The sequence below is a fragment of the Protopterus annectens genome, chromosome 3.part0 (genome assembly GCF_019279795.1).
Source record: "Protopterus annectens isolate FY-2018-M chromosome 3.part0, PAN1.0, whole genome shotgun sequence".
Lineage (NCBI taxonomy): Eukaryota > Metazoa > Chordata > Ceratodontiformes > Protopteridae > Protopterus > Protopterus annectens.
In genome coordinates, this window is record NC_056731.1 from 483,811,713 (window position 1) to 483,835,563 (window position 23,851).

General features: G+C 41.7%; 1 protein-coding gene across 1 annotated transcript in view; it reads left to right on the forward strand.

Annotated features, from left to right (window-relative positions):
- The window catches only part of CCT5 (chaperonin containing TCP1 subunit 5), a 559,422-nt gene that overhangs the window by 436,199 nt on the left and 99,372 nt on the right, over positions 1-23,851 (forward strand). The window contains exon 10 of the mRNA XM_044064906.1: positions 6,722-6,902. Within this exon, the coding sequence (XP_043920841.1) occupies positions 6,722-6,902 (181 nt within the window). The remainder of the gene's footprint in view (positions 1-6,721; positions 6,903-23,851) is intronic.

Sequence of the window (23,851 nt, forward strand, 5' to 3'; positions counted from 1 at the left end):
GGAATATACATGAGTGGATCATTGCAATTGCTCAAATGACTCGCAAAACAGGTCAGAAACAAATTCCAGGCACTAAAACTCGCTTAATGATTTATTCGCTACGAATATAAAATGAAGTACTCAGAATGCTCAAAACAAATTTCTAATTAAACAAAATGTCTAAAACTGCAGCATGTTAATAAAAACATTCAAAATAATTACAGAAACATTTAAAACAATATTCAAATCGCATAAAATGTCCAAAAAAGGGGAAATTACTGTATTTTTTCACTATGTACTACTTTTTCGCATTAGCTAAAGGAATTTACAATATCCGAAGTGTGCAAAGTGTTGGCATGTGTGTGCAGTATTACAGTTCAGTATTTCACAAAGCATAGTTATTTTAGAGTTTTTCGCCAAGTATAGTATTTCTAAGACTTTGTGTATTTGACTATTACAAGTTCCTGGTGTGTGTGCATGTTCATACGTCATTACAAGGGCCAAGATTGCATTGTTTTTTACTGTAATTTGTGACCATAGCAAAAGGATTTTGCAGACCCGCACCACTTGTGTTTGATAACAATATTGCAGAAAAGTGTTTTTGAGCAGGAATACAGTATTTTCATACAGGCTGCTTTTTCTGACAGACGCATGCACAAAGGCATTTATTCTGCTTAATTATCTGGTTTATAAGCCATTGAAGGAGAGTGTTCATTTGTGTATGCACCTGCTGTGTTTGCAGGGGAAGGGGAGAACCACCGTATTGTGGTACTGGCTGAAATGCAGGAAGACCCTGAGTGCTTGAAGCGTGAATTTGGAGAGAAGTGTAATGCCCAGACAAATGTTACAATGGAAGGGCACTTATTTTACACAAGAGATCAAAAGCCTGGTGAAACTTTTGCAGCATATACAAGTGGATGGGAAACAGTTTACCCTGGGATCACTTCAGTGGCTCTGCTGGACAGAGGCACAGGGAACTAATCTAAGGGGGTAGCGAAAGCCAACACATTCTGGCTAGGCTTATAAATGCCTTCGGGCAGATAGCCTAGTTACCTACCTATGAATCTATATATATAACTGACTTGAGAAAGAAGCCTAAAACATGCAGATTGGTGATTTGAGAGACAAGTTAAGACAATCTTGTGTGTGGTATTAATGACACAGTGAAAGATTTTGCTTCGAGACAGTGATTTGACATTAAACAAGGCCATTGAAATTTGTCAAATATGAGCTTACAGAAAGGCACACAAGTATGCTTACAAATGAGAGGGCAAATTTTCCAGAACCTTCCAAAGCTCATCTAGAGACAGTATGCAGCAGAAGGTTAAAAGATGCAGGCCTAAGGGTGGGGCAGTTTCAGTAAAACCCAGAGCTACTTTAGTAAGGCCTAAGGTGCATGCAGCAAAGCACAGGGGTAACTCAACAAAACTCATAGCAAACCCCATAGTCGGCTGTCATAATTGTAGTGGTAACCATGAACCCAAACGAGAAAAGTGTTTAGCTTTTTTTCAGCAGTGCCATTCTTGTACGTGGAATCATTTGAAAAGGTTTTGTAAGTCAAACATGGTACATTCTTTTATTAAAAGAGAGCATACAGAGAGGCAAGTTGATCTATTAGAAAGCTGCGACCCTAATTTCTACGTTGATGGTATGTCTGTGCTTGGAGAAACATTCAGTGCAGTAGATGTATGGGCAAAGAATGAGATTTTTTTGTATTGCTTGGATTAATGGGAGTCCCGTAGAGCTCGAAGTGCAGTGTTATGTCAGCAGAAACGTACAGAACAACTTGATTTGAGAAAGTGTGCGAAGCTTGTTGCTTATGGTGGTGAAGAGATTCAGTCCAAAAGCTCAGTAGTGCTTTGATGTTACTCTGCTGGGAACAGCTATGACTTGCAGTTTTACATAGTCAAGAGACACTTGCAGTCATTATTAGGCCTCGGGGATAGTTTGAAAATGGGACTGCTCTCATTTAAGAGAGGTCAACCATGTAAGCTTAAATGACAACCGCTCAAATTTCGCCCATACTATTTTTTCTGAGTATGCCGATATTTTTGCAGACAAACTAGGCAAACTACCAGCTGTGTATTTCATGAAGTTAGACCGAGAGGTCAACCCAGTTATCAGACCAGCACAGAAAGTTCCATTACCTATGCAGAACAGAGTCAAAGCTGAGCTAGACAAAGTAGTGCAGCTAGGAGTAATTTGTCCTGTAGAAGAGCCAACTGAATGGGTATAGCTCATATGAAAAGCTTAGAGGATATCAGAATATGTATTGATCCAAGAGATTTGAATAAAGGATTAAAAAGACCTCCTCATCCTATACGCACAGTCAAAGAGGTTGCTGCCCTCTTGCCAGATGCCACTTTTTATTCTGTCTTGTATGCAAAGAGTTCATTTTGGCAAATTCATTTGACAGAAAGTCTTCATTACTAACCATGTTCACCATTCGGCAGGTACAGATTTCTAAGAATGCCATTTAGAATAAATTCTGCCAGTGTTTTTCAGCGTGCGATGGAACAATTTTTTTTTCTGGCTATCCACATGCTGTTATAGTAGATAATATTCTAGTAGAAGGCAGTGGTGAAGTCAAACATGAGGGAAACCTCAAGAAAGTTCTAGAAAGAGCATTTGAAGTGAATCTTTAGTTAAATCCTCAGAAATGCAAATTTAGGCTACAAGAAATTATTTTTGTTGGTCATTTGTTTACTATTTCAGGCTTGCGACCAGATCCTTCCAACCAAACAGCAGTTCTTGAGATGCCAGCTTCAGACCATGTTCAGTCAAGCCTTACGTTTTCTTGGCATGGTCAATTATTTAGGCAAGTTCATTCCAGATTTAAGCCACCTTTCAGCAAACTTTCAGCAGTGTTACAAGTGCTGACATGCAAAGATGTAGTTTGGTCATAGTCAGAGCAACACCAAAAAGTATTTGATGTCCTGAAACAGAAAATTGCCGGTCCACTTTGTTAGTATGATGTTCACAAACCAGATACTTTTTCCTGTGATGCTTCCAAGTTTGCTCTAGATGCACTCATTCCTTAAGAGGGTAGACCAGTAGCCTTCGGATCAATGACTCTTACCCAAACTGAGATGCAGTATGCGCAGATTGAGAAAGAGCTTTTGGCAATTGTGTTTGCATGTTCGAAGTTTCATGATTACATTTATGGTCGACCTATCCAGATCAAAATTGACCACCAACTTCTAGTCACTATTTTGAGAAAGCCAGTGCAGGCAGCTCCTGCCAAATTGCAACACATGATGCTCAAATTGCAAAAGTACAATTTCAATCTTTTTTTACTCGAAAGGCATATTTCTTTATCTTGCCGATACCTTATCCAGATCGCCCAGGAAAACCACAGAACAGCATAACAATGAGCAACTTGATTTTGAAGTCATGGAAGTGAAACATTTTCTTCCACATATGTTAATGATCTCAGAACTCTCACAGCTTCAGATCTAATTCTCCAGAAGCTAAACCTCTATCAGTCAAGGATGGCCTTCAAAACAACCTTGCATACCAGTAAAAGTGCAGCAGTAATTTCCTTGCAGAGATTTTGTCAGACAATGGTATCATCATGAAAGCTCCAAAAGTGATAGTTTCAAAATCCTTATAGCAAGAGTGCGTTAAGATTTTGCATCGTGGCTACCCAGGACTTATTTTACTAAAGGAAGGGTGAGAGAGCTAGTATTCTGGCCTTCTGTCAAGAGATATGGAGAAAGTACTTTTATCTTGTTCAGTATGTAATAGTACAAAGCCACATCAACAAAAAGAACCACTTCAGGTGAGCCAGATTCCAGAGCTGCCTTGGTCGACAGTAGTTACAGATATCTTCGAGTGGAATGGTCAACATTACTTGGTGATAGTAGACTTATTCAGATTGGTTCGAGATTGACCTATTTCCTAACCTTCCTATACTGTCATTAGTAGGTTGTAGAGACATTTTTCTGTGCATGGTAGTCTGCACAGAGTCTGTTTTGACAGTGGTCCACAATTTACAAGTCAGAAGTTCAGACAATTTGCAGAAGCGTGGGACTTTGTTCATATTACAAGTAGTCCTGAATGCCCACAGTCAAATGGCTTTGCTGAATGTGTAGTTCAAAGTGCAAAACAGCTGTTATAGAAATCCAAACGTGACAATACGATGTTTTCCTAAATTTGCTAAATCTGGCACTTTCCTCATGATCATCTTGGTTCATCTCCCCAGAGACTTATGTCGATGCAAACCAGAACTGCATTACTAATCAGCAACAATTTATTGGTTCCATTTGTTAAGAATAACAAATCAGTAAAAACCCAAGTATTAAAGCTTTTGTCCCAGAAATCCTATGATAAGAACAGCAAACTGCTCTTTTTCATTGAAAAAAGGGGAGTGTGAGTGAAGATGCAGATGTCAAAAGGTTTTGATTGTATCAGATTTGTGAAAAGTTTGTCGAGCTGAGATTGTGCATTGTGGAATCACAAGGAATGGAATTCAGACGAAATCGGAAGCATTTGTTACCAGTGTCTGAACCAGTGTTACAGCATCTTGCCTGTGAGAAAGACACTAATTCTCAAAGTGACTTGTCCAGTGTTCCTATTCCAGAGGACATTCAGTCAGCAGTCCCTGTTCCTGAGAAAATCCCCGAGAGTCCTGAAGTAGAACATTCTCCAGTGACTGTCCCTATTGCTAAACCCAGTCCTAGCTATTACATTATGAGATCAGGTCGCATCTCTAAACCTAGTTCCAGATGCACGGCATCCTGGACGTGACTGTTGTTTTCTTTATTAGTGTCTGTTTAAATTGCATGTCTCTTGAAATGTCATTGCATATAAGACAGCTCATTAAAGAGGGAGGATGTAGAGCAAACTGTATGATATACCTTTAAGAAGCATTCTGGGCATTGAGCACTTGCATACAAGTACGGAGCACGTGCAAGTAAGAGTGCCATTTTGAGTGAGCTGCCAGAATGATAGCATGCAAGTATGTAGCCAATCGATGAGTTAGATGGTTCATTTAAGTTCAGTGTTCCTACCATCCATCCTGATGTTTGTATGCAATAAACTACTTAAACGAACACCCAAGCCTCTTGTTCTTAATATGTACAAAACAAGTAACAGTCGACACGTGACCAATTTTGCATATCAGTGTTGTAGAGATGAGAGCGGTGCTTGTAGCTTTGCAAGCACTTTAAAATTTTCACCCTCTAGGAACTATGGCAGTACAGTTTGCCCATGGTATGGTATATCAGCAGGAAGGGCAGAACCAGATCTTACCCCCCAGTGTTGAGAAGCAGTGAGGATTTGGCAGTAGGCAACCTCTACCAAACACTTCCTAGTCGTAAAGCACGTTCTGCGGAAGTCTAACATTCTGGCGGACATGCTCGGCAGACTTGTTCTGATGCCTCATAGTGGTCTCCCAACTAGTCATTGGCAAACATGATTTTCCAAACGTGGGGTCAACCCTACTGCTGTCTCTTTGCTTCGTACCTCAGCAACAAATACAGCAGGTTCTTTACCCTGATCCTCTCAAGGACAGTCACCGAGCGATGCTGTAGTCCATGTTTGGCCGTCCAGTCTTCTTTACTCTTAACCCCCAAATCCACCTACCAGTTTTCTTTCTCCATTTCCAAAACAAGGGTGAATATACTGTTAATCTTTTCAATAGACGGCTATGTTTTTATCTAGACAGAGCAAAATATTTTCGAAAAACTGACCAGCCATTTGTCTCCTCCTCATATGCTAGAATGGGAAGGCCAGTGTCCAAAATCACTTTGGCTAAATGGATTACAGATTACATATCTTGTGTATTCTTCTAAAGGCATCCCTCTACCTGGGCATGTCAAAGATCATTCTACTAGATCTAGGTCAACATCTCAAGCCATAGTTTCAGTAGAGGACATTTGTGCGGCTGCTGTTTGGTTGAACTCCCATACTTTTGTCGTACATTACAAATTGGATATGGTTTGTAGAAGTAGAGCTGCTTTTGGTTCCACAGTGCTCCCGAATATCCTTTCATGAGGGCCACCTGAGGTTACTGTGGAGACTGTCCCCAGGTTGAGGAACAAATGAAAATGACAGCATCAGATAAAGAAGTTATGTACTTAGCATAACGTTCCATCTGTGTTGTCCATTTTCATTCTTCCTCAACCTTCCCCCCTCCATCCACCTGTACATTGTTGGAAGACTTACGGAAGTGGTCCAGGAACCACTGTTCCTATTGAACTCCAGATTCTGTCTGCTCCCTTTTATGATAATGTTCTACTTATACATTTATGTATTTGGCATATACAGCTGCAGCAAACTCGATCTGAGGCAATTTGGAGGACAGCGGAATTATGGGAAAGGGAGTTGGATCCTAAGCTATAAAAGCAGCTAAGTTGGATCCAGACCCACAGGTTGAGGAAGTTGAAAATGGACAACACAGAACATTATGATGAGTACATAACTTCTTTTTTTGTCATATCAGCATGTCAGTATTTGGAGAGCATCTTACAGTGAACACCATAAATTAAAAAAAAAAAGTAAGTAAAAATGAAAGGAGCCACTAAAAACAAGGTCAGCCCAGCAAGTCTGAATGAATGTCTGCAGAATGCCTCCAGTATTTTTGCATTGTTTTGTAGTTGTCTGCCTAAGCAGTACCTGGCATTTGTAAGTGTGAATTTGTTTTTCAGTGTCTTCAAATGCTGCACACAAGGTACATGCTGCACATTTAATTGGAGTTTGCTTCATATCTCACTTGTTCCTCCACTTTTACAATTTTCAGTGCCCTTCCTTGGAGCAGTATGCTATGAGAGCATTTGCTGATGCATTAGAAGTCATACCCATGTCCCTGGCTGAAAACAGTGGTATGAATCCTATCCAGACAATGGCTGAAATCAGAGCTAAGCAACTGAAGGAGAACAACCCAGCTTTAGGAATTGACTGTATGCAGAATGGAACCAGTGGTATGTTATGCTTTTTAAGTCTTTAGATGAAATTTCTCTAATAAAATCTCCTTACTTGTGCATGTAAATGTAAACAGAATAAAAATGGCCAGACTTCCAGACAGCATGGAGTCTTATGTACTTGCTATTTTAATTGGAATTACTGACATCTTTTTATGTGGAACAGAAAGACTGATTAAAGTGACAAGTGTATGTATTTTTGTAAAATGTCATTTGTATGGAATGTGTGTATAATGAAGAATGAGTTTATTCATTATGTGCTTTAAGTATCATAATGCAGACTGTCATCTCCTCCAGGTGTTAGACATTGAAGTTAAGACCCCTTTTTCTGGTTTGAAAAATAGAACTTTTCTCTAGAAGTATATTGCATCGTTCTCTGCCAGAAGATTTTCATCTGAACTAGATTTTTTTTAGCATTCCTAAACATTTGACAAGGCAAGTTTCAGGAATGCTTGAATTGTCTACAAATATGGTGCTGATTGTTTTACACTGAGTTTTAATAAATGGATTTTGAACCACTTAGTTTAAACAGTGAAGTTGCTGGTAGGCACACCAGTTCTTTAATATTCATGTCACTTTTTCTTCTGCTCGAAGCAGAAGCACTCTGATGAACAATTAGTACAAGCAGCACATTTGTAAGGTGTGACTGTTGTCCTTGAATTGCAGCTGATTGACAGAGTGTACTTACCGGTAAGTAGTTGTACATTCACAAATGCAAGAAATAGGTGTAGTGGAGGAGTTTATTGGTAAAGTGCTCACATAGAAAAGTATGACACAAGGCAGTTTGTGTTTTTTTTTCTTCTTTTTTTTTTTGTTCAATAATAAGTATAGTGCACATTTTGTGTGTGTATTGTATGCTAATTTCGTAACTGTTTAAAGTGCTGTGTATACAAACATTTCAATGAAAACTGGTGTATGTCCTTCTATTCGTGTGTTGCAGTATTCTAGTTGTGGGATTTCCTGCCCTCAGGCGACTTGTACGTCGGCTCCAATACAAAAGCTTCAGCTTGGTTGTTGCAGCTTGCATGGAACGTCAGACTTAAGGCCATAAACCAGGGGCCTTAAATGTGACGTCTGCACACACAATCCTCAAAACTTTTCAGCCGCAGATGGACCTACACATCGTATGATCTCTCCTTCTCAGACGTCGCATCTAAAAGCTAAATAACCCATTGGGTTTCCGTTTCTCCCTTTATAGTCGATTGTTATTGCTTAGGCTTGGTTGTTGTAGCAATTTAGCTGATGTCAGGTAAAAAGGGAACATGCCACTGCACTGTCAGATACCCCATAAAGACGCCCATGATAAGTATGTTTTTTGCCTGGGCTGGAAGCACGACAATTCCACCTGCTCCATTTGTCAATCATTTGTGCCGAAGACCCTACGCAGCCGTCTGGCCGCTTTAAACCTTTACCTAGAAAACCAGTGCCTTAAGCGGTTAGCCCTAAGAATGGATCCCGCACCAGAAGCTGCATCAGAACCTTCGCGTAAGAAGGCCAAGATTCCTAGGCCTTCCTCGCTTGCCACTTAGTTACAGGACGCCCCGTCAACTGCCGATCTAGGAGTTGAGTGCCCTGTCTATTTCAGCAATGACTCTTGGGAAAGCTGTTGCCAGGCCGATGACCGGCACGTCCTCGGAGCTGACCCAGACACCAACTACCATCGATGTCAAGGGGAACCAGATTCTGTGGGTACCTCCGACCGGGATCCAGACTTCGGAAATGGTTGCTTCAAAACCTGACTCCAGGCCGGTTCCAACTTCCACCCTGGCCAAAAAGAAGTATTCCTTCCCACCCACCATTACCTTCCTCTTCATTCTCCTTTATCCCCAGCTAAAACCTGGACCTATCTATGCTACTGAAGGACACCAAGGTCCCATACCTGACCCCACTGGAATTCCTCCTGCTGGGCTTTCTACTCTACCTGCTGGCTTTCAGGTTCTGAGGATTGTGCATGCAGACGTCACATTTAAGGCCCCTGGTTTATGGCCTTAAGTCTGACATCCCATGCATGCTGCAACAGCCAAGCTGAAGCTTTTGTATAGGAGCCGACGTATGAGTCGCCTGAGAGCAGGAAATCCCACAACTGGAATACTGCAACATGGAAGAGAAGGACATCTATGGTTATGGTAAGATTTTACACAACTATTCTTTCATGCTAGCAAAGTATTAAGACTTGTATACAAAATATGATGACATACATGTGTTTTTTTTTAACGACGTATCTTCATTAATCCATACAAGTTCTGTTTTTGAACATTTTTATTAAAATGCAGCAAAAAGTAACAGACCACGTCACGTAGGGTAAAACTGTCCCCACGAAAATGTAATCTTAACTAAATCCAAAAATCAGGAGGCTGTATACACAGCAAGGTTAAAATAATTATTTAATGTGTGTAAGCGATTTTGTGATGTTCTTCATCTCACATTGCTGCAGTCATAACCTGTGGGTAGTCCGCTGTCCTCGGTCGGCCCGAATACCAAAGTATTAGGCTGGCGTCGGTCATGGGCGCTCAGATCTGACGTCAATGCGTCCTGGTATTAAAGCGCATGACCGACGTCATATCCTCAGTCTTTTTTGCCGCATGGTCCGAAGCAGAAGCAGCGTTTGCGAGTGCCGTTCGGCGTTCTGAAATTTTCGTATTTTGAGTTTCAGACCGAAACCAAGTTGGGCTAAGTACCCCGTTGGGGAATATTTTTGTTTTTTCTTGCCTCAGTTAATTCCGGATGTCAGAAAAAGTGAATAATTGTATTTCTTGTGGGAAACAGATACCGCATAGGGATTACCACTCTCTCTGTATTCCTTGTTTGGGGCCTGAGCACGACGTAGTCGGGTGTCGCTTTTGTGCTAGGTTTAATAAGTGCACCATTAAACGTAGGTTAGATTGCGCTAGGCTTGTCTTTGGTAAGCGGTGTAATTACAATATGCCGTCGGATCCTCCGGCGCCGCTACTGCTAAGAAGCGCAAGGAAAAATCGTTAAGGTCCAAGCAGGATGAGTCGTCCGTTCCGGACGCCAGTTCTTTAGAAACTACGCTGGAATCTGTAGATCCAGCCGAGGTTTCAGCTGAGTCTCAGGGGGAGACGTTAATTTTGCAAGATGTGGCCTCTCAGGAGTCAGGTCAGGCTGAGGGGGCCTCTCAGGTTGCTGTACTTCCTTCTTTGCCTAAGGTGGTTAGGCCTTCTTCTTCAGTCTCTAAGGTACCTTCTAAGGGCAGGCCTGGTTTGCCTTCCTCAGGTGTCAGTCCTAGTTCTGCAGGCTCTGTGCCTAAAAAACACATGCTTAAAATGGCAGAAGATTTAATTTCCTTAATCAGGGGTTCTATGCCCCCTCCAGATAAGAGGCCTAGGGTGGAAAGTTTGGAACAGGCTTCAGATTACTCATAGTCTTCGGCTGAAGACACTCAGGATTTTCCTCCTTATTCAGATTCAGACGCAGAGGATTCCAGTCCTTCTGCTTCTCCTCCAGAGGATTTTTCTTTCTCAGAAACCTTGCATTCTATGAGGGAGCATTTTAAATGGGAAGGTCAAGATTTCTCGGATTCCCGAAAGAGGCTTAGGGAATTTTTGTTTTTACCACAACATCGGCCCTTAGCTATACCTCCTGTTTTGGATGTTGTTCAGGATGTTTTCTCTGAGGCTTCCCTTAATCCAGACTCTTTGCCTCCTGCGCCAGTTAAACCAGATAGGTATTACAGAGTGCCTGAGGCTCATAAATATCTGTATAAGAGCCCAAGGGCTGACCCAGAAACTATTAGTCAGGGACCTAAGGGTGTCAGGGCTTCTGTTGTAAAGAATCCAGTTCCTATGGATAAAGATTCTAGAGCTTTGGATAGGTGGGGTAAAAAAGTGTACACCTCTTCCACTCTAGCAATGAGGGCTTTGAATTGCCAGTTTCATATGTTAAAGTACCATAATTTTCTCCTTACTCAATTAAAATCTGAGGTAGATGCTGTGGCAGAGGGCATAGAGTGTAAGGAATTACAGGAGTTGGTTCATGCCTCTGATCAGGTGGGTAAGCATTCTTTGCAGTGTGGTTTCGATGCTTTACAGGCTTCTTCCAGGGTGGCTGCCACTGGATCAGTTATTCGCAGGCACGCCTGGCTTAAGGATCAGAATTTGTCAGAGCATGTTAAAGCTAGAATTTTGGATGCTCCTTTACAGTCTGAAGTTTTGTTTGGTCCTCCTGTGGAGTCTGTCTTAAAGAAAATGGAAGACAAGGCTAAGTCTATGCAGACTGTTAAAGATTTTTTGCAGGTGCAGCCCCCTAAGTTTAGCAGGAATTGGCCTACTAAGGGATGGGCTTACCCTTCTTCTGATTTACAGTCTAGGGGCAGATCTAGGCGTGGTAGGGGCAGAGCTCAGGGTTCTTTCAGGCCTAGAACGTGGAGTTCCCCTGCACAATCTACAAGTGAGGGCAGGGGCCAGTCCTTTCGTAAACAGGCCCAATGATCTGCATCTTCAGCTGCCAGATCCCTCCTGCCTGGCAGCTCCTTTGGGAGGAAAGTTAGCTCTTTTCAAGCAAAACTGGCTTTTAGTCACCCAGGACAAATGGGTATTGGACATTATAAACCGAGGCTACAAGTTTTATTTCCACACATTGCCTCCTTTCAAAGGCATGCCAGACGTTCTTCCGCAGCAAAGAGTAGAGGCTCACAAACAGATTTCTTTACTTCTTCAAATGGGGGCTATACAGCAGGTCCCTATGTTAGAAGTGGGCCTAGGATTTTATTCTCGCCTGTTTCTTGTACCAAAGAAAGGAAACACTTGGAGACCAATTTTGGATTTATCTATCCTCAACACATACCTGGACATTCCAAAATTCAAAATGTTGACGTTGCAACAACTTCTGCCTCTGTTGGGCAAAGATCACTGGATGGTAACTCTGGATCTCAAAGAGGCTTATCTTCATGTTCCTATCAGGCCCAGTTGCAGGAGATTCCTGCGTTTTCGGGCTGGGACTTTACATTATCAGATGTTCTTCATCTCACATTGCTGCAGTCCTGACACTTGGGTAGTCTGCTGTCCCAGTCGGCCCGAATACCAAAGTATAAGGCTGACGTCGGTCAAGGCGCATTAGTCTGACGTCAGGACACAAATGCGCATGACCGACGTCATTTCCTCAGTCTTTTTTGCCGCATGGTCCGATGCAGAAGCAGTTTTGCAAGTGCAGGTTGGCGTTCTGAGATTTTCCGAAGTCGGAGTTTCAGACCGAATCCAAGTTGGCTAAGTACCCGTTAGAATATTTTGGTTTTTCTTGCCTCAGTATTTTACCGGATGTCAGAAAAAGTGAATAACTGTATTTCTTGTGGGAAACAGATACCTCATAGCGATTACCATACCTTGTGTATACCTTGCTTAGGGCCTGAGCACGACGTTGTTGGCTGTCGCTCTTGTGCTAGATTTAACAAACGCACTATAAAGAGGAGATTAGATTGTGCCAGGTTAGTTTTTGGGAAGCGGTGTAATTATAAAATGCCGCCGGATGCTCCGCGCCCGCTTCAAAAAGCACAAGGACAAAATAGCAAAGCCTAGGTTGGAAGAACCGTCCATTCGGACGTCGGTTCTTTAGAGGGCTCGGTGGAGCCAGAGGTTCAGCCAGATATTTCTTTGGAATCCCAGGGAGAGACTTTATTACTGCAAGATGTGACCTCTCAGGAGGTAGGCCAGGCGGAAGGGGCTTCTCAGGTAGCTGTTCTTCCCTCCCTTCCTAAGGTGGTTAGGCCCTCCCCTGCTGTTTCCAAGGCTTCTCCCAGGGGCAGGCCAGGTTTTGTTTCAGGTGTTACCCCTAGTTCTTCAGGGTCTGTACCTAAGAAGCATATGCTTAAGATGGCAGAAGATTTGATTACAATGATTAGAGGTTCTATGCCCCCTCCTGATAAGAGGCTTAGGGTGGAACCTGAGCTTGGGAGTTTTGAGCAGTGTTCGGATGCTTCTGAGTCTTTGGCTGAAGACTTGCAGGAGTATTCCCCTTACTCTGATTCTGATGTGGATGATTCTACTCCTTCTGCTTCTCCTATTGAGGATTTTTCATTTTCAGAGACTCTTCATTCCATGAGGGAGCATTTTAAATGGGAAGGTCAGGATTTCTCTGATTCCAGGAAAAGGCTTAGGGAATTTTTGTTTCTTCCCCAGCATAGGCCTTTAGCTATACCTCCTGTTCTAGATGTGGTGGAGGATGTTTTTGCAGAGGCTTCTCTGAACCCTGATTCTTTGCCTCCTGCTCCAGTTAAACCGGATAGATATTATAGGGTGCCTGAAGCTCATAAGTATCTTTTTAAGAGTCCTAGGGCAGACCCAGAAACTGTTTCACAGGGGCCTAAAGGTGTTAAGGCTTCTGTTGTTAAAAATCCTGTTCCTCCGGATAAAGAGGCAAGGGCTTTGGATAGATGGGGAAAGAAAGTGTATACTTCTTCCACTTTGGCCATGAGAGCTTTGAATTGCCAGTTTCACATGTTGAAATACCAAAATTATCTCCTTTCACAATTAGTCTAAGGTAGATGCTTTGGCGGAAGGTATTGAGTGTAAAGAGTTGCAGGATTTAGTTCATGTTTCTGAACAGGTGGGTAAGCATTCTTTGCAATGTGGTTTTGATGCTGTGCAGGCCTCTTCGAGGGTGGCTGCCACTGGTTCGGTTCTTCGCAGGCACGCCTGGCTGAGGGATCAGAATTTAGCTGAGCATGTGAAGACAAGGATTTTAGATGCTCCTTTACAATCTGATGTGGTGTTTGGTTCGCCTGTGGAAGCAGTTCTAAAGAAAATGGAAGACAAGGCTAAGTCTATGCAGACTGTTAAAGATTTTTTGCAGGTTCAGCCTCCGAAGTTTAGTAGAAATTGGCCTACCAAGGGGTGGACATATCCTGCTTATGATTCCCAGTCTAGGGGTAGGTCTAGACGTGGTAGGGGCAGAGCTCAAGGTTCTTTTAGGCCTAGAACAGGGAGTTCACCTGCTCAGTCTTCTGGTGAGGGCAGGGGTCAGTCCTTTCGTAAACAGACCCAATGACCTGCCTTTTCAGCTGCCAGAATCTTCTCGTCTGGCAGCACCTTTGGGAGGAAGGTTGGCACTTTTCAAAGAAAACTGGAGTTTAATTACCCAAGACAGATGGGTTTTGGATATCATTCACCACGGTTACAGGTTTTATTTCCATACCTTGCCTCCTTTCAAAGGCATGCCAGACATTCCTCCTCAACAAAGGACAGAGGCTCACAAGCAAATTTCTCTGTTACTCCAAATAGGGGCCATTCAGCCGGTTCCTGTGCCAGAAAGGGGCCTAGGATTTTATTCTCGCCTGTTCCTAGTACCAAAAAAGGGGAACATGTGGAGACCAATTTTGGATCTGTCTATCCTCAACACTTATCTGGACATTCCCAAGTTCAAAATGTTGACGTTACAACAGCTTTTACCTCTGCTGGGCAAAGATCACTGGATGGTAACTTTGGATCTCAAGGAAGCTTACCTTCATGTTCCTATCAGACTAATTTGCAGGAAGTATCTTCTTTGAGCTGGGAATTCTCATTATCAGTTCTCTGCATTGCCCTTTGGCTTATCTACTGCACCCAGAGTATTCACAAAAGTTCTGGCTCCAGTGATAGCTTTCTTCAGGCTAAAAGGAATACAAATCTATCCTTATTTGGACGATTGCCTGCTTCTGGCTCAAGGAAGGGACGTGCTTCTTCAGCATTTGGAATATGTGATAGCAGTGCTAAGATGCCTAGGGTATTCTGTGAACGAAATAAAGTCCAGTCTAGTACCCTCTCAAGACATGTGCTTTCTGGGTGTGAGACTGAATACAGCAACCCAGATGGCCTTTTTAACCCCGGACAAACAAAAGAATCTTTCTCTTTACTTCCATCAACTATCTCATCAGTCCGGGCTGACTGCAAGGACAGTCCTTCAAGCCTTAGGGTTCATGGCATCTTGTATTCTGGTACTTCCCAATGCCAAACTGCATATGAGGAAGCTACAATGGTATCTCAAAATGTATGGACACAGCACTGCCAGGATTTGGACACTGTCATTCAAATAATACCTTGCATTCAAAAGGAATTTTTGTGGTGGGCTCAGGAATGTCACCTAAACAAGGGACTCTCTGTGACCCGGCCAGAGGCGAGTCAGATTCTAACGACAGATGCCTCAGACACAGCTTGGGGAGCTCATCTGAATGGAAAGTGGATACAAGACAAGTGGCCTGCCAGACTGCAGCATCTACATATCAACATGAAGGAGATGTTAGCAGTCCAGTTTGCATTACTGGCTTTCAAGGATTTACTTCTTCCGGGGCAGGTGTTGATTCTAACAGACAACACAACTGTCATGTGGTACATCAACAAACAAGGGGAATACATTCTTATCCTCTATGCAGGCAAGCAATGATTTTGTGGGAGACTGCTAAGCTTGCAACTGAATCTTCAAGCAAGGTTTCTGCCAGGAGCACAGAACTCCTTAGCAGATGTGTTGAGCAGGCAAATCATGGATCCCCACGAGTGGAAACTGGATCTTCATGTATTTCAGACATTGACAGTGTCCTGGGAACTCCAGACATAGATCTGTTCGCTTCTCCACTAAACCACCAGCTGCCAAAGTTTTGCACGAAAAGGTTTCATCACACAGCCTGGAAAGTGGATGCTCTTTCTTTCAGTTGGAAAAATCTTCATGTGTATGCCTTTCCACCTCTGCCTCTCCTCCCAAAGGTACTCCTAAAGGTCAGACAAGACAAGCCAAGGATGATTTTGATAGCTCCAGATTGGCCTCGAAGCACTGGTACCCATTGCTGAGGAGTCTGGTAAGGAAGCCTCCATGGCCCTTACCTTTGATTCCACACCTATTGTCTCAGAAGGACGGGCATCTACTCAATGTCAAGCTTCACTCTCTTCATCTAACAGCCTGGCATATTCTGTTTTGAACCATAGCAGGTCTCAGCTTCCTCAACAAGTTTTGAATGTGATTATGGAAGCCAGAAGGCCTAGTACAAGGAAAGTGTACAGGAAAATGGAAGAGATTTTTATTTTGGTGTACAGCAAAGGATTTGGATGTTTCTGAGCCAAATTTGAGTGTGGCTCTTCAATATCTTACTGAGTTATTGGACAAAGGTTTGTCTTTCTCTTCCATTAAGATTCATGCTGCAGCAATTTCAGCTCACTATGATTGTGACCCACCATTGTTTTCTCATCCTTTGTTCAAGCAATTTCTTAGAGGAGCAAAGAATATAAGACCCCCAAGTAGAGCTCCTACTCCTGCTTGGGACCTCAATTTTGTGTTGGAGAAACTCGCTCTACAACCTTTTGAGCCTGCAGCTACTGCTGAATTGAAATATTTGTCATGGAAGACTGCTTTTTTGTTAGCCATTACCTCTGCAAGAAGGGTGTCTGAATTGCAGGCCCTTATGGCGGTTGAGCCTTTCCTGATTTTTCATAAGGATAGGGTATCTTTACGTACTAATCCTTCCTTTATGCCTAAAGTGGTTTCTAGTGTGGCTTTAAACCAAACTATTCATTTGCCTACCTTTTATGCAAATCCCCAAAATAAGGGGAAAAGATTTTGCACACTTTAGATGTACACAGGCAATTACGTTATTATTTAAGCAGGACTAAGGATTTTAGGCAGTCTCAGCAGTTGTTTGTTTCTTTTGCTTTGAGTTCTGAGGGTAAGCCTGTGTCAAAACAAACTATTTCTAAGTGGATTGGGTTTTGCATTACTTTCTGTTACTCCCATCATGGCAAGGAGATTCCAGCTGGGATTAGGCCTCATTCCACTAGGGCTACTGCCACTTCTACAGCATTTCTAAGGGGGGTGGCAACTAAGGATATTTTGGAGGCAGCTACTTGGAGTTCAGTGCATACCTTCTCTAAGCATTACCACCTTCCTCTCTACTCTAAATCTAGGGCTGGTTTTGCCACTGCTATTTTACAGGGCATGTTGTCAGCTCCTGCTTCTTTGTGATTTGCCATCCTCCCTTACCTCTGCTTTGGGATTCTACCCAAGTGTCAGGACTGCAGCAATGTGAGATGAAGAACATAGTACAGTTTTGTACCTACCATAAATGTAGATGTTCGAAGATCCACATTGCTGCAGTCCAATTTACCCTCCCTCCTTCCCCTCTGTGTTTAGGGGTGGTTGTGTGGGTAGGTTTGTACCTTTTTGACTTTGTATATATTGTACATATATTTGGTACAGGGGTGTTTGGTGTGTTGTTGTTTTTTGGTTTGGCCTTATCTTTTTAGGGTCTTCTGACATCTGGGGCAAGAAAAGACTGAGGAAATGACGTCGGTCATGCGCATTTGTACCCTGACGTCCTGACGTCAGACTAATGCGCCTTGACCGACGTCAGCCTTATACTTTGGTATTCGGGCCGACTGGGACAGCGGACTACCCAAGTGTCAGGACTGCAGCAATGTGGATCTTCGAACATCTACATTTATGGTAGGTACAAAACTGTACTTTCTCTGCATTGCCCTTTGGCTTATCTTAGCCTTCTTAAGGTTAAGAGGAATACAAATTTATCCTTATTTGGACGATTGCCTGATTCTTGCTCAGGACGAAAACAAGCTTCTTCACCATCTACAGTATGTTATGGCAGTGTTAAGGTGCCTAGGGTATTCTGTGAACGAAACAAAGTCCAGTCTAGTACCCTCTCAGGAAATGTGCTTTCTGGGTGTGAGACTGAATACAGCTTCCCAGATGGCTTTTTTGACCCCGGACAAGCAAAGGAACCTTACCCTTTACTTCCAGCAATTGTCTCTACGGTCCAGGCTGACTGCAAGGACAGTCCTTCAAGCCTTGGGGTTCATGGCATCTTGTATTCTGGTGCTTCCCAATGCCAAACTGCATATGAGGAAGCTACAATGGTATCTCAAAATGTATGGACACAACACTGCCACGATCTGGACACTGTCATTCAAATAATACCTTGCATTCAAAAGGAATTTTTGTGGTGGGCTCAGGAATGTCACCTAAACAAGGGACTCTCTGTGACCCGACCAGAGGCGAGTCAGATCTTAACGACAGATGCCTCGGACAAGGCTTGGGGAGCACACCTCAATGGAAAGTGGGTTCAAGACACGTGGCCTGCCAGACTTCAACATTTACATATCAACTTGAAGGAGATGTTAGCAGTCCAATTTGCATTGATGGCCTTCAAGGATTTACTTCACCCGGGACAAGTGTTGATTCAAACAGACAACACAACTGTCATGTGGTACATCAACAAGCAAGGGGGAACCCATTCGTACCCTCTTTGCAGACAAGCTATGATTCTGTGGGAGACTGCTCTCAGTTTGCACCTCACTCTTCAGGCAAGGTTTCTGCCAGGAGCACAGAACTCCTTAGCAGATGTTTTGAGCAGACAGATGGTGGATCCCCACGAGTGGAAGTTGGATCCTCATGTATTTCGACAGTTGACAGTGATATGGGGGACTCCAGACATAGATCTGTTTGCTTCTCCACTAAATTTCCAGTTGCCAAAGTTTTGCACGAAGATGTTTCATCCCACTGCTTGGAAAGTGGATGCTCTATCATTCAGTTGGAGCAATCTTCACATCTATGCCTTTCCTCCTCTGCCTCTACTTCCCAAGGTGCTCTTGAAGGTCAGACAAGACAAGCCCTCCATGATTCTAATAGCTCCAGATTGGCCTCGACAGCACTGGTACCCTCTGCTGAGGAGTTTGGTACGGGAGCCTCCTTGGCCTTTGCCTTCAATTCCACACCTTTTGTCTCAGGCGGGCAATCATTTCCTCAATGTCAGGATTCAGTCCCTGCATCTAACAGCCTGGCATATTCTGTTCTAGAACCTGGAGGGTCGAAGCTTCCTCAACAAGTTTTGAATGTTATTTTGGAGGCCAGAAGGCCTAGTACAAGGAAAGTTTATGCTGATAAATGGAGGAGATTTTTTATTTGGAGCACAGCAAAGAGCTTTGATGTTTCCAGGCCTAATTTGAGTGTTTCTCTTCAATATCTTACAGAATTATTAGACAAAGGTTTGTCTTTCTCCTCTGTAAAAGTTCATGCTGCAGCCATTTCTGCTCACTATGATTGTGACCCACCGTTATTCTCTCATCCTTTGTTTAAACAATTCCTTAGAGGGGCAAAGAACATAAGACCCCCACGTAGAGCTCCTACTCCTTCCTGGGATCTCAATTTTGTGTTGGAAAAACTTACTTTACCTCCTTTTGAACCTGCAGCTACGTCTGAGTTAAAGTTTTTGTCTTGGAAGACTGCTTTTTTGTTGGCCATTACGTCTGCTAGAAGGGTTTCTGAATTACAAGCTCTAATGGCAGTTGAACCCTTCCTGATTTTTCATAAGGATAGGGTATCTCTGCGTACTAACCCTACTTTTATGCCTAAAGTGGTTTCAAATGTGGCCTTGAACCAATCTATTCATTTGCCTACTTTTTATGCTGATCCCCAAAATAAAGGGGAGAAAATTTTGCACACTTTGGATATTCACAGGCAGTTGCGTTATTATTTGAGCAGGACTAAAAGTTTCAGTCTCAACAGTTATTTGTTTCTTTTGCTTTGAGCTCTCAGGGGAAACCTGTTTCTAAACAAACTATTTCTAAGTGGATTGGCCATTGTATTGCTTTTTGTTATTCTCATCATGGTAAGGAGATTCCGGCTGGAATCAGACCTCATTCCACTAGGGCTACTGCCACTTCTACTGCTTTTTTGAGGGGTGTAGCGACCAAAGATATTTTGGAAGCAGCTACTTGGAGTTCAGTGCACACTTTTTCTAAACATTACCATCTCCCTCTTTATTCCAAATCTAGGGCTGGATTTGCCACTGCAGTCTTACAGGGCTTATTAGCGGCTCCCAATGCTTTCTGATTTTGCCAACCTCCCTTTACTTTTGCTTTGGGATTCTACCCACAGGTTATGACTGCAGCAATGTGAGATGAAGAACATAGTACAGTTTTGTACCTACCATAAATGTAGATGTTCGAAGATCCACATTGCTGCAGTCCAATTTACCCTCCCTCCTTCCCCTCTGTAGTTTGGAGTGGTTGTTTGGATTGGGTTGTAGATTTTGTTTGTACATGGGTTTTGGAGGTTTTTTCTATTTTAGGCTGTGGCCTTTCTTTTTAGGGCCTTCTGACATCTGGGGCAAGAAAAGACTGAGGATATGACGTTGGTCATGCGCTTTAATACCAGGACGTACTGACGTCAGATCTGAGCACCCATGACCGACGCCAGCCTAATACTTTGGTATTCGGGCCGACCGAGGACAGCGGACTACCCACAGGTTATGACTGCAGCAATGTGGATCTTCGAACTTCTACATTTATGGTAGGTACAAAACTGTACTTTCTCTCAACGCTTCTTCAGACATAAACCATACAGTTTAATCACCAATGTTTTTAAGACAAGTTAACAATCAGCTATGTGAATCAACTAATTATGACGTAACTTAGATTAAAGATTATTAGATTTCCTGTAACTGAGGCTAAATCAAAGTTGGTTGATTTTGATGGCTGAAACAGTTGTCTTAATAGAAACCAGGAAACAGAAATGCCACTGAAATGAACGGTGTTTGTTTTTATTTATGCTTGAGATGTTTTTATATACACAGCATAGATTTATCCTCAGTTATAGGAAATCTAATAATCTTTAATCTATGTTACGCCACATATGACGATTAGTTGATTCAAACAGCTGATTTTTAACTTGTTTTAAAAACATTGGTGATTAAACTGTATGGTGTTTGTTTGAAGAAACCTTGTGAGAGACGATGCAAAAGCGCTTACAAACATTAAATACTTATTTTAACTTCGCCATGTATACTGCCTCATGATTTTTGTTTACTTGTGGTTATTTTTATTAAAATATCACTTAAGACATGGGCACATGTACATTAATAGAAAAAAAAATACCGTACTAAAATGCCTTCCATTTACACTCACTATGCATTACACACATTTTCTTTATAACTACTGTATCAGTCCAGCGTATAAGTCACTCAGTTCCTGCCCTCATTAAACTTCACACTTCTTTATTCTCCTCGTATTGTTCCCACAAATTCCGTTTATTTCTGTTCCCCTTCTCAGAATATTCTTTGTTTTATTTCTTTTACAATCTTCCGTACTTCAGGTGCAGTGAGTTTAGGTTTTGATTTCCATTTTCTAGTTATTGCTTTTTTGGTAGCCAACAGAAGTAAACTTAACGTCTTAAGATTCTGTCCCAGCTCAAAAGAATCATTTCTTTAGTTGTAGCCATTTGCTCCCACAATAATTCTGACAACGTACTCTGTATGGAATTTTTTAAATCTGACAACTCATTACACTCCCAAAAAACATGTTCCCAGTAACTTATTTTTCCCCATCATATCTCCAACATTTATCTACCTGAGGAAATTTTCTTTGCAGTCTGCTTGGTGTATAAAAATACCTAGGCATACACTTTCAAGCAAAAATACTAAACCTTTTGGATTTTGTTGCATACATGGGATCCATACATACAGCCTCCTTTTGTTCCCTTGTAAATTACTTTTGCAGTGTCTCACCAGTATTTTCTGACCTGCTCTGATTGATTAGTACAGCTGTGTAAGAACTTACTGTAACAGTAGATGTACTGTTAAAAGTATTCCTTCCACCATTCTTCCCCTCTGTACTTTTATTTCTCCTTACTCGGTCTTTCTACTTCACTTCCTATCCTGTGGGATATGCTGTAGAACTGAGAGGACTTTTTTACCACATCATACTATATTCCTTCTAGCTGACCAGTGTTCTGTCTCACAGGTCTTCAGGCTGCTTACTTGGAAATTATGCTCGTACATCTACCTATATACCCCTGTGCTTGTGAGCTGAGGTCACATGTCTGACATACAGTACAGAGCAGACGAATCTTTGTTACCTTGGCAGGACTACAGCAGTGATAACCAGTGTGTTAGGAATACTGCAGCAGTGACCAGTAGGACATGCACTTTTATGGTAAGTTCTTACACAGCTGTACTTCCTTTGCTAGTTTTCTCCAGTAAATTCCTCCCCCACTTATCTGTTTGCTGTACTCTTGCTTGCAGTCATCTCTGCCTCAAAATCTCCTTTTTCCATTCGTGTTGGAGAATACTCTCTGCAACTTTATGAATATAATCTATATGGTGATTTAGTCTCTAAGGGCCTGTATCCAGAATCTCACTCCCTTGTTATTTCTGGACCCCCCCCCCCACACACACACACACACACACACACTTTGTCATCATCCCTTTCCACTGTAACTACCTGCTTGTGTTATTTATAGATATGTGTACCTTAACTGGGTAGTTCAGAAATATCCCTTTAAATCAAGTAATCCTAAACCTCTTTGTTCTATTAGTAGAGTCAACATATCTCGCTTAACTCTTGCCCTCTTTCCCTTCCAGATAAATTCCTTCAACTCTTAATTGTCATCCACAACCTTTCCTCTATTTGATATAAATTTTCCTGACCTGTATATAAAACTAAAGAAACTGAAAAGATGTCATTGCTTGTATCTTACTGTTCGTATCCGTAAACAAGAGCTTCTAGTTTCTCAGTTTTTGTATTGTCTTTTGATTAGTCTCTTCCTACATATCTTTAGCTTCCATAACATGAGCCTTTTTTATCCATACTCCTAAATACTTTATCTTATGTCCCCATAAGTGTAGGTATTGATGAATCCAAGTTACGAGTGGGTAAACACTTTACGGCTTTAGCCTTTTTTACATTCATTTAGTTTTTTATCCTGAAGACACTTGAAATGGTCTCAGAATGTTCAACACCAATATGTCATTTTCTGGCTTTATCAGGTACAATGTAATATCTACAAATAAAGCCATCTTTTCTTCATTACCATAGCAATTGTAAGCTTAAATTTCTGAGTCCCTTATTTTTTTAGCCAGTGGCTCTAAATATAAAGCAAATAAATGGCAAATAAGCCACCCCAACCTGGTTCCTGTGTAGAAACAACTTATTGGAGAGGAGTCCCACGTATGCTTTACAAGTTTTAATAAGTTTCAAAATTCACTTTGATGTAGTGATATTATTCAGTAAATTATTTACAACTATAGTGAGCCAAGAATGAAATTTAAATAAGTGTTGTTCCAGTGTCCTTTATCACATACCCTTGTCTTGAAACTGTGGTCTTAAACTCAAGTTTTATGTTAAACTGACACAGGCTATTTTAATGTACTTCTGTTTGCAGGCTTGCTATCTGTTCAGTTAATTCCTTTACCTATTGCAGTAAGCAGTATGTCAAGGTGCATTGTTCAAGTTTTAAAATGCCTTTGTATTAATACATATAAACCCTTCCTGGTTGAAACATTTTCAGAGTAAAATCTAAAGAACATTATGTATTTATTTATTTCCAGTTTGATGACCGGGGACGTCCACTGGGCTCAAGGAGCCCATTTTCAGTGGAGGCCCAGGGAGAAAAGCTCCATAATACATAGTAAAAATAAGCAAAAAGTAATATATAGTAAAATTTAGTAAAGCACATTCATAAAATAGAGGAACATACATTACATACATACTTGATTAGAGAACAAGTTGTACAGAGGTTAGTTGCACAGCGTTAGTAGATCATGTATGCAAGGTTATAAAATATTTGTAAATCATCTGAACATAGTTATAAAAACTAACATTTCTAAATAGTTTTTCCATAAAAGGGGTGAATAAAGGAAAGTACAGTAAAAGTAAAGTATTTAAAATGTTTAGATTCAAGATGTTAATGTATAGAGAGAGGTAGTTGTGAAATAGAAAAAAGTAGAGTGCATACATTACAGTTTAGGATACGGAAGCATCGATGTTTGTTAAATAGCATCAACATTTAAGTTGGCAGTAGAGAATCATTCCCAGATTGGGGGGACGGGACAGTAAACTATTTACAATATATACATTTAATATATAGATGTTAAATTATGTTATATTCAGAGTGAGACTGCAGTTTTAGGTAATCAGTATGGAGTAGATTTACTTGTAGTAGAGTCATTAGAAGCTTAGGTGGATAGA